Below are 11,868 nucleotides of genomic sequence, written 5' to 3' on the forward strand. Positions count from 1 at the left end.
GAGCTTGGCCTTGACCTCGCCGGCGTGTGCGTTCGCGCTGAAGCGTGGGAGGCTCGGCGGGCGGCGAAGTAGCGGTGGAGTGCTGATGAAAGAGCGCCTATCGGCCTATCACGTACGAAGGATCGCCCGCACGGCGTTCTGTCTCTCCGCTCTGATTGGCCGTGGCGCACTTACACGGGGCGCCGTTCGTAAAAATGCTGCGCACTCCGTAACCCTGCTCAATTTTAGCATCGCCGAGTGCATATTAAAAAAAAAAATGCACTACAGTTTTCAAATGTCACTTTTTTAAACATTTAAGAGAGAGATTTGTCTAAAACTTTGTAATCATTTTACAAAAAAATTGCATGTTATTTTTATCAGAAGAGTGTGACTACTGGGGCCTAAATCACACCATGCATGTTAGCATTGTAAAAGTTTGCAGAATGATGAATTTTTAAATCTGATACATTTTGATGTTCAATAAGTCTATCTCCAGCAAAGACAACACCTTGTCTACACAGAGCAAACAGATTTTAACCATAAAACAAGCTTGGATCATTCACTGTGTTAAGAATCCTCCTTCAATTTTCAACATAAGAAGGGAAACAAGGGAAACATTAAATTGCAGCCAAAAAAATGTATTTATTAAATAAGCAAGTTCCCCAATAATGATCCACAATTAGAGATGGTGTATTTGTAGTAGGCGATGTGTAGGGTGAGTGTAGGCATGTGGTGTGGAAGATCTGCCTGTAGGTACTGTAAGTGGGGAAAATAAAAAAGGTGTTTGTCCTTCTACGGTGAGGGGAAAAAGGAGAAAGAGCACCAAAAAAAAAAACAAACAAACAAAAAAAAACATCTGGGCCTACAAACCCAAGCTGCCAGGTGCTCCGATTCTGCCAGTTACGTTCCTCCCCTCTACCAGCCGTCCGCATACCTAATCGCTGCTTCCACTTTGAACTATTCAATTTTTCCACTTTGCCAGCAATGCCGCCTACTGTCCGCTAGGTGGCAGTGTGCACCAGCGGTTACGTTTTGTCAAAGCATACAGGAAAAGAATACGGAAAGACGGCATGTATGCAATCTGAATAAAAAAGCAGAACAAACCGGAGGAGAGAAAGCAAAAAATTTACTTTCAGCAGCAAACAAATAACTCGTCAGACATTCTGTAACCCTGTCAAGAAAACCAGGCTGTTGAGGAAGTCCTCGGACTTCAGCCAAACCCTCAGGGTGGAATGGACACGTTGGACATGAGAAACACGGATAATTGGACCTTTGTAGAAGGCTTTTTAGAGCGCCTCATTAAAATGTATCACCCCTGGCAGGAAGTGCCTGGGCTCCATGAAAGCGTCAGGGCAGCGGGGGTGAAGAGGGGCCGGACAGAGGGGTGCGAAGAGGGGTGTTCCAGAACGGGACACTCCTGTCACTGACAGGCCTCCTCCCTCTGTCTCCATCCGTCTTAGCGCACATTAATGTGCCGCACAGATGGGCTCGAAATCAGTGGCGCAGGTTTCGTTTGAACTTTGGCGGGGGGGGGACATTAAGCGGGGAGGTTCTGGAGTCTGGAAATTTTGAGCATCAAACACTTCATTTTCTGCATTCTGGTGAATTTTTATGCACCGATCTGTGCCTTTTCTGCATCAGTTTTTGGTGTAAATGCTTCTTTAATGTTTTTATGGGGGGGGGGGGGGGGGACAAATGCACGTGTTCCCTGCATCCCCCCTGAAATCTACACCTATGGCTCGAATTAAGCCACATCCCGTGGTTACGGAAGACCAGTGGGTGCCAGGCTGCTTGTAATTCTCAAAACAGCCAGATATCATTGTGGGCGACGTAGCTCAGGAGGTAAGAGCGGTTGTCTGGCAGTCAGAGGGTTGCCGGTTTGATCCCCCGCCCTGGGAGTGTCAAAGTGTTCCTGAGCAAGTCACCTAACCCCTAAGTGCTCCCAACAAGCTTGTATGGCAGCCTTTTGCCTTTGGTGTGAGTGTGTGTGTGTGAATGGGTGAATGAGAGGCATCAATTGTAAAGCGCTGTATAAATGCAATCCGTTTACCATCAAACTTTTAGGCATCAGGACTCAGGACATAGGCGTTCTCTGGACTCACTCTGGCTTTTCTCTGACAAAGCCGAGAGGGAAACGGACAGTATCTATGCCTTCAAAGCGCAGCTCGAGGCTTTAGTTCTCTCTCTCTCTTTTGTGGTTGGTTTTGTCATCTATAATTTTTAAATCAAAGGAAAAAAAAAAAGCATTAAAATGTATGGTGTTACAAAGCACAAAACACAGCCCTGAATAAATGTACAGCCAAAATGGTGCAGGCAGAGGTTTAGCTGCTGGTGGAATAAAGCAGAAACCAATCTGTAATACATACAGTATGCAATTCATTTAATGGAAATATATTTCAATATATATTTCAACACATACATGTGAAACACTGCCATGATTTGAATGCAGTGTAAAGACAGGAGTTAAGTTTGGTGACTGTCATTAGCTCATGAACGTCCCTGCAACCCAGGCAGTTTCTTCAGAGGCTGTTCAACAGATTAGTTAAGATGGAATCATCTGAAAAGGACACAGGCTGTTCTGACCTTTCCTCAGATAAATGTATCTAGATGCAAAATGCACAAACAGACCCACGCATGCAAATACACACACACACACACACACAGACACACACATACACACACACGCACACACAGACACACACACACACACAGACACACACACAGACACACAGACACACACACACACAGACACACACACACACACATATGCACAGACACACAGACACACACACGCACACACAGACACACAGACACACACACACACAGACACACACACACACACACACAAACACACACACACACACACACACATTCTCAGGCTTCATCCTCGGCAGGCGCCACGCTCTCCCAGCGTTGCCGAAGTGTTGTCAGGGCGTTACGGGCGGGCTACGGGGGTGAGCGCCTCGCTGATTGATCCTCTCCGGAGCGCGCCCGGCCAGCAGAGGGGACGGGGGCTTGCATTTCGCCGTCGCGTTTCCCGTTAATTCCGTCTAATTACCCGTCCCATTCATTCACGCAGCTGTGCGCTTTGATGCGGGAGATAAATGCCCTTGCTGAAGGGCACTGCCCCTGTGCCGCCCGTCTGAGTGCGAGCGCCAAGCCGCAGCCTCCACGACAGCAAAGTCACCCACTGGGCTTTTCGTAATAATAATAATAATAATAATAATAATAAGAAGAAGAAGAAGAAAAATACGGTGATGATTAATAATAATAAGAAGAAGAACTTTTGATCATTTTACAGTAAAGATGATGTTGATGACGATTTAAAAAAAAAAAAAGTTTAAGTATGAATATTTTCCTTGGGTAACAAAAATATGTCGCAGTGAAAATATTTTCGAATGTCCCATGAAGTGCAGGTTTCGGCATAGTAGAACATATGGTTTTTGAGATTAAGACCAGAGACCCATGTCCCCGTCCGAGGACAGAAATTAATTGCTGCATCTTAGTAGAACTGGCATTCTTGATTTTCTGTGATTTTTTGACAAAAACATTGAGTGATTCGGAAAATAGACAACTGCTGGTTTATTAAGCATGAAATATATTAGTTAGCATTGAATAATGTATAAATATATTTGCCAATTTAGTCTCATTGAGACCCACTGTATCTGAAACTAGCCAAGAGTTTGTACTATTAAGCAAAAATTACCGAGTTTTGCCATGTATTGAAAATATATTTGGGGAGGCTCCATATATTCAAGTGTACTATTCAGGGCATTACAATATATTGCAAGTATGTATTTGTATACTTCAATTGCGTACGTGAGTGCTCAACGAATCCATTAACAACATTAGTGATTACATGCATGAGCCAGTCCAGGAATCAGTAACAGCTATGAATTCTCAGGTCCGGGATAAAACATTGGGAGGGCTCCCCCAAAAACTAGTTACGGCCCATATTCTGGGCCCCCCTGGAACAAAGTGTCCCACTTGACCCCTCTCATCTGGAACTAATGCGTTTCCACTGAACAGTGCCCACATGCAACACAGCATTTCACACTCAACCCTTTCATCCATGCACTTTTTAAAATCCAACTTCAGTGTTAAAAAATACTCTACCCCCCCAACCCCCTTCACCCCAAACCCCCCCCAAATGAGAGCTAATTAGCATATAAATGGCAGGCCTTGAGACAGATTAATCAGCTCCCTGTTCTACAGGCACCCTGTGAAATAATGACTGTAATCGAGCACCTACACTTCCCCTTCACAGGAAATAAGGCTTCAAGCACGCCACGGCACTGTGTGTGTGTGTGTGTGTGTGTGTGTGTGTGTGAACTTGTAATACTATCTTTGTGAGAACCAAATGTCCTCACAAGGATAGAAAGATGAGGAAAAATTAGGCAACGTGGGGACCTTTTGCTGGTCCCTACAAGTTCAAGAGGCTGTTAGGGTTAGGACTTAGGGTTAGGGTTACAATTACGTCAAGGTTAGGGTTAAGGTTAGGCATGTAGTGGTTAGGGTTAGGGTTAGGGTTAGAGGTTATGGAATGAATGTAGTCAATGGGAAGTCCTCACAAGTATAGCAGTACGGGACTGTGTGTGTGTGTGTGTGTGTGTGTGTGTGTGTGTCTTATGGTGGAACTTAAACACATTTTCAACAACCTTAATTAATAACCTGGCTTTGCAGAAAGTTTTCATTCCAACTCTAACAAAGCACACCTCAATTATCAGCTACAGCAGGGCTGCCCAACCCTGTACCTGGAGATCTACCATCCTGTAGGTTTTCACTCCAACTCTAACAAAGCACACCTCAGACCACAGCATGAGATCTTACTGAGCGGCCAACTAGTAGAATCATGCAAGCAAAGTTAATGCTGAAATGAAATTCTACAGTCCAGTAGATCTCCAGGAATAGGATTGGGCAGCCGTGGGCTAGACACAGGACCAACACTTCCACCTCTGTCCTTTTTTACGGCATTCTCACTCCCATTGGAAACACAATGACAATCATTAGATTTTTGAGAGCAGAACTGAGCACAGACTACAAACTTGGCTTCCTTGAATGATATAAGGTATCCAGATTTGAGGATACACTGCAATCAGGGTGTGAAAGACACAACGGCGATGCTTTTTCTCACAGTGGGTTGGGAGGAAAATTCATCTCCCTCTTCCTCTCTCTTTCTCTCTGTGGTCATCTCTCATCACTTGACCCATCTTTCTCAGAAATGCATTCCAGTTTTCTTTATTGGCAGGAAATTCAGATTCAGTTCTACCAGAGCAGTTAATGGAAAGGTTCTACATGAGAAAGACTGTCGCACAATACAGAACAAGAACTTCCCTCCACTTTCTCTGTTGCTTTCTTTCTTGGTTCTTTCTTTGGTTCCCTTCTCTATCCACTTCTCATTCATTCTTTTAACACTCTCTCTCACACTCGCTCACCCTCTCTCTCTCACTCTCTCTCACTCTCACCCTCTCTCTCTCTCTCTCTCTCTCAGCCCTGTGAAATCACCTGTCAGTAAATACACATGTGCGGAGGCAGCTCGGTCAGCAGGTGAAGCGAACACAGGTGAACACAGGTGAGGCTCCCATCACTGAGCATTCAGATGGGCACTTACGTGCAGGAGAGGGGGGGTTCTCTCTCATAGTGACCGTATCCATAGTGACCGTAGTACCTGGGAACCCCCCTTGAGTGCTATTTCAGGAGCACATCAGGGGACCTAGATGATTACAGTGTCATGAGGGTGTGGGGGAAGGCCTGTGCCTCGCTCTTCCTCACCCCCTTACCACCACCACCGTCATCATCATCATCATCATGGTCATCATCTTTTTCTACCAAAAATGGTTTTATTATACCTTACTAAATCAAGATCATGACTGCACTACATTTCTCTGACAATGGATCGCACATTAGGGACTGATATGGTAATTGCAAATGGACAGCCATATAAATAGATGAATTAATCAATGTCATTTGCAATGTTTATCAGCATTTTTACATCAAGTTACAATTTACAGTTTAGTCGACTAACACTTGACTTTTTTTGTTGCTAAATTGACGTATAAAAGAGTGTTTAACATGATAAACACACACTACAAGAGCTAGAAAGAGAGAGTGTGAGAGAGAGAGATAGTGTGTATGTGTGTGTGTGTGCGTGTGCGTGTGTGTTTGTGTGTGTGCTTGTGGACATGTTTGCGTGTGCATGTGTGTCTGTGCTTGTGTATGTGTGTGTGTGTGTTACATCATTGCAAAACAACTGTCCCAAGGCCAGTGCATTAACTGCAGTTTATGGATTACAGAGTGCCATGTCAATCAAGCGGAAATTGGAGTGCAGCATCCTGTCAACAATCATTGAGTCACTCAGTCGGAATGAGGAAAGGCTGTTAGAGAAAGGCATTCACTAATGCCAATAAAAATCAGCTTGACTAACATCCTAAACCAGGGCGCCAGCTTGTGTTAAGAAAATATATTTCTGCCTTATCCATTTCAAGGACCTAACAAATCGCAGACGTTTTTTTCATTTTTCATGCAGGTAAAGGACATCACACAGGTAGATTAGTTGCTGTCACAAAGAAAAGAAAAAAAGTCTAGGGTAAATGTCATGGTTGGCGACAGACCCTGCTGTAACTCTGCGCTTTCCGACTTATGATTGGTTACACAAGGGTGCCATGATTTTGAAGGACCTGATGACCACACAAGATCTATCTACAGGCCATACACAGTACTACATGAGAGCCAGTGACTCTGTTACGCAGTACAGACCACACACAGTACTACAGGAGAGTCAGTGACTCTTTTACACCCTACAGGTCACACACAGTTCTACAGAAGAGCCAGTGACTATTTTATAAACTATAAATATTGATTGTAAATACTGATTAAAACAATATAAATTGATGGAACTGCCAATATTCAATACTGCTCCATATGTTTGCTCTCTTTGTTGTTTAATAATTCAAAATGTTCTTTGCCTGGCAGACACATGCCGAACACGCGATGAACACGATTGTTTTTTTACAGCGCAGAAGTAACTTACTTTCGCCCACGTTCTCTGAAGGCGGTGGAGTTTCCTTCGAAGTACGCGCCTTCGCACCACTGTCCTGCGAGTTCAGCACCTCGGACAGCGACTGTCTCGTGCCCCGTCCGTCCCTCTGGTCAGAGGATCGAATACTTTTTTTCCCGAAGGCGCTTCGCTCCATCTCTTCTTCTGGCTCCGAACCCACTCGAACGACGGTGGTCCTTGTTTTTGTCAGAGCAGATGTCACTGAACCCATCTCGGTTTGCCCATCCGTCTTCAAAGAGTATGCCGCTTTCTACCAAAAAATAACAATAATAATAATAATTATAATAATAATAATAATAATAATAATAATAATAATAAAAGTTTTCGGCTCAAATCCTCTCGATTGTCATTGGACTTTGTCAAACGCGTGTACTAAAGGAATTTAAATGTTAATCTTTCCAGATGAATTCTGGGTTAGAATCAAAGCTACAAACAGAACAAAAATGCATCCGTTTATATTAATATTTCCAAGCAACTATTTACAGATATTTAAAGGCTATATATTTTCATCAGATTTTGAGAAACGATGTTTCATTCACAGCAAGCATACATTCCTTTTCACATACGATTATAAACTCGACTCAAAGTTGGTTTACTCGGCGGAAATACTATTTTCAGACACAAACCACCACCGTTCCGTGCTGTGCTCGAGGGAGGCACGCGGCAATTCACTTTTCCAGTTTGCCTTACACAACTCCCAGAGGCGAATAAATTGACGTAAACAGACGCGTGTAATTGGTCTGGCAAGTTTGCCTTTTAAAAGCGGAAGGGTCGAGTAAGTTATGCGCCCTTGATTCAGAGACTCTCTTGTCGTAATTTGCCAGAGATAGCATGGGTATATTTACATTTAAAAAATAATATTTAAAAAAAACGATCACTTTAAAAAAATAATAATAATTTTAAATATGCTTACCGTCCTTCACGTACGGGAGTGACAGTCCTAACGTGGAAATCACATTGGCACGGTTATTATCACCTCTGGAGTCTCGCAGAAGCGGACTGAACAGAACCACAGAGAACCGCTGTAAATCTCAGCGCTCGCTACTGAGCCCGTAGAACGAACCCATGACCTCGAATCAGCGTGCGCACGTGCAGGAGGGAACGGGTGGTGACGCTGCCAGACTTGCTGCCCGACTTGCTATACCCGCCGTGATTCCCCGGGCGCGCGCGCTGTTAAGCCAACAGAGGCTCGGTAATGCGTGAAGTGGATTGGATTATGCATGAATTGATGTTTGCTGTAGTAAAACTTTATTTGGAGTCGGTTCTTATAAGAGCTTTTTTGAAACTAGTTATAACCCTTTCGTTAATATAATCCTTTCGTTAAACACATGCAAACTTTATGACAAATAACTATTATACGGTTATGAAGCATGTAATGACAATCATTTTTGTTTTTGTAATGTAAAATATCACGTTTTATGAAAACGATTTGTGGCGTTATAAACCCCATTTGTGGGGTTAAAATATGTATATTTTCTTATGACATTTTCATGCTGCATTATGAGGATAATATGAATACTGCATGAGGCCCACGTCAAGGAATGAGGTTTCTCTATACATGCCACTCTAAAGTAAGTAATAATAATAATAATAATAATAATAATAATAATAATAATAATAATAAATAATAATAATTTGAAGTGCAATAATGAAGTAAAGTGTAAAGTAGGAAAGTCATTTATTCTTTAATTATACACTACTCATTCAGGAGTAACCAGGGCATTTTACAGCTCCAAGATAGTAGAAAAAGACATGAAATATGAAAAGTTAAATTATCGCTGCCCTGGATGTGTCTCATTGTGCAGCCTGTAGTAGAGCGCTGTGCACGTGCTTACGCAAGCCGTGATGTCAGCGGCTCAAATCCAGCTGCACGGTCTTTGTCACATCTTTCTCCCACTCCCCTGCTCCTTATTATTCCTGTCTCTCTACGCTACCCAGCCCCATAACGCTGAATAAAAAAGCTTTTAAAAATATTTTTTTTGACAAAAATATATATTGACCTCTGACCTCTGACCTCTGGCGTGCTGTGCCAAGAGCAGCTCACACAGGGACTCCCCGAACGGGAGAATCAGGCCGTGTCCAAGCCTAATCCTGGTTAAAAATATCGTTGTGGCATCTTGGTTCACCCTCTAAAGCTCTCCAGCAGTTCTGAGCGCTAATTTTATCTGTGCGGCAGTAAGGGTCCTCTAACTGAACTCAACCAAAGCTTGAGTGTGTACAGTGCATCACCATTGTTATTGGCAACTCTGGAAAATTAGCAACAACAAAAAAAAAGGCTATTAAAAATGTCTTTGTCGTTTATCAGCCTCGTTTATCATGACCTTACACTCAAAATATGAGAAAAACCTTCTAAATTAAATAATTTTGCACGGAAAGACCTGCTTTTCCTCACATCAATGGTATCAAATTAATCACTGTAATTTTTGTATTTTTCTGAGCATAGAAGACATTTGATAAACAACAAACTGAATTTAATCCCGCACTTTTTGTTCATATTAATTGGAGTTTGTCAATAATTCAGCTGCGCGCTGCTGCTCTGAGAAGTCCAGAGTTAGACAGCGGACTGGGAAAACATGGCCACCAGTCCCATGGCGAGAGCTGAACTGAAAGCTGTAAGGTGAACGCCGGGCCCCTGGGTCTGTTGCTATGACAGGACAGCTATGCCGCATCACTGCATCACAAATTATATATGCTGGGGCGCGCAGGGGTGTAAATACATCCGAAGCAACCAGTGGTTTTGCTGTGATTGGTTGATCATAGTTTAGTCATATAACACATTACACCACCAGGGGGCAGTCTGATCAAATCACAAGTGAACGATCGACCACACTGGAGCAGAGAGCAAGAGACCTGTCTCCTTTGTTTTAGGAAAGCCTCAAATCCAGACCAGGACAGAAGAAGATACCCTTCTATCTCTGAGTTAAAACTAAACCGAGAAAGAGATCCCAGACCAAAATACTCTCCCACAAACTCCTGTGAATAAGGGCTTAAGGAGGTGATTACTTCAGAGGATTAAAGCGTTTAAATGGTGTTTCCAGAGCCTGTTTTTACACTACGGCAGCACCAGGGGGCGGTGTAAGGCTGTCATCGGTGAAGTAGCCCCACCAGTGTTAATTCATCCCAGGATTGAATTGAAAACAACCACAAACAAGAGGACTGTCATCTAACTGCGTAATGTTTCAGACTTGTTTTGTGGAACCTGACACCTTAATACCCAATAAGTGGCATGGAGGTGGAGCCTTTAGTTAGTTCTCTGACCAATGGAGGTAGTGGGGGCAAGATTCCTACCCATTGAGGAGTTTCATTAAATATTTTTATCTTTTTGTGGCTCGGTTTTCCTTCAGCTTCTCTGTAAAGTGTCTTTGTGACAGCCCTCTGTAAAAAGCACTGTATAAAGGAGGAGAGAGGGAGGAGAACTGGATGTGAGATAGGAATGGATGTGAGACTCTTTAGTTTGTTATTTGATTTAACAGGGACCTTCCATGGCCTGGTAATTGCACTAAAAATATCTAAGTAGTCAACTTCTTGCAACGATAGTCGTTGGGCAGGAACACATTAAAATCATTATTGACACAAGACATGCATTAATTAGGTCAATGTAATTACCTAGGTCAACATACTATGCAAGACAAAAAGACAAGATACTTCACAACAAGACAGTGCTCAGTGTGAGATAAATGTAAGACAGGGCTGGGTGTGAGACAGATGTGAGACAGGGCTGGATGTGAGAGATGTGAGACAGGGCTGGGTGTGAGAGATGTGAGAGGGCTGGGTGTTAGATGTGAGACAGGACTGGGTGTGAGATAGATGTGAGACAGGGCTGGGTGTGAGATAGATGTGAGACAGGGCTGGGTGTGAGATAGATGTGAGACAGGACTGGGTGTGAGATAGATGTGAGACAGGGTCGGATGTAAAACTATCCCTGTAATTCGGTTTGCCACCGGGTCACATCTCCCTCCATCACACTCTGCGCTGTCAGAGGAGAAGCCGTGTCATTTCCTGTTGCTCACAGAAGAGAAGACAGCCACATAAGTGTAACTGCAGTGGCGGGAGTGTGTGAGAGAATAAGGCCTAATAAGCCTTAATAAGGCTTTATAAGCACCGCTCTGGGAATTCGCTGCGTCAGTCAAACTTGAACCGCGTAGGTTCTCCCGCTGAAAACACGCATTCGCAACCAAAGATCTTTAATTTCCTCCAGATGATGGAACGCTGAATGTCTGGACTCCCTGATAGCAGGGTAAGAGGGATAATAAAGAGCACACCAGCATCCTGCTGGCAAAAGCATCATATCGTGGTTTTTAAAATTTGGAAGCAGCTTCAGGGTCCCGGTCGTGGGGAGAGGTTGCAGATCTGTGTTCCCGGGGTTTAAACTGGGCATTTAGAGTCTTGCTAAATTTTCTGTTGCAGTTGGGTCTTAAGCATGAGATCTCAAAGCACTAACAATGAAATAAATCAAACCATCTTCAAATAGAAATACAGCACGAAAACAAAGAAACAAGCGCTTTCTTTTCTCAAAAGGTTTATTGACGTACGGAAGCAGTGACAGTTTTTCTTATTGCGTACACGCTGCTTGGAGACAACGACAGAGAAAAAAAAAAAAAAAAAAAAAGAAAAACAAAATGGTGTTTCACCCCAAACGATTTGGTCTATTTAAAACAAAGATCTTTTTTTTTTTTTTTTTTTTTTTTTTTTTTTACTGTGTTGCTCAAAGTATTATGTTACTGTCTGAGTGTAAACTAAAGACTGTGCAGTAAACCGTGACATTCAGAAGAACAATCTGTATTCCTACAGCCTGTCTCTATTCTCCCCCTAACACACTACCAGCTGATCCT

The 11,868-nt window shown here is 43.1% G+C and overlaps 2 protein-coding genes across 4 annotated transcripts in view; both read right to left on the reverse strand.

Annotated features, from left to right (window-relative positions):
- Positions 1 to 8,048, reverse strand: part of pde1ca (phosphodiesterase 1C, calmodulin-dependent a) — a 134,378-nt gene extending 126,330 nt beyond the window's left edge. For 2 of the 3 annotated variants that reach the window (XM_064333675.1, XM_064333679.1), the window contains exons 1-2: positions 7,950 to 8,048; positions 7,010 to 7,286 (exon numbers count right to left, since the gene is read on the reverse strand). In XM_064333675.1, coding sequence (XP_064189745.1) covers positions 7,010 to 7,247 — 238 coding nt within the window. In that variant the 5' untranslated portion in view covers positions 7,248 to 7,286; positions 7,950 to 8,048. The remainder of the gene's footprint in view (positions 1 to 7,009; positions 7,287 to 7,949) is intronic. The other variant, XM_064333680.1, reaches the window with a different exon arrangement.
- A 3,652-nt stretch (positions 8,049 to 11,700) lies between these two features.
- vim (vimentin) overlaps positions 11,701 to 11,868 on the reverse strand; it is a 9,765-nt gene continuing 9,597 nt past the window's right edge. The window contains exon 9 of the mRNA XM_064333692.1: positions 11,701 to 11,868. This exon is cut by the window's right edge and continues 315 nt beyond it. The gene's annotated coding sequence lies outside the window, so the exon portion shown is untranslated.

This window comes from Anguilla rostrata, chromosome 4 (genome assembly GCF_018555375.3).
Source record: "Anguilla rostrata isolate EN2019 chromosome 4, ASM1855537v3, whole genome shotgun sequence".
In the NCBI taxonomy this organism is placed as follows: domain Eukaryota; kingdom Metazoa; phylum Chordata; class Actinopteri; order Anguilliformes; family Anguillidae; genus Anguilla; species Anguilla rostrata.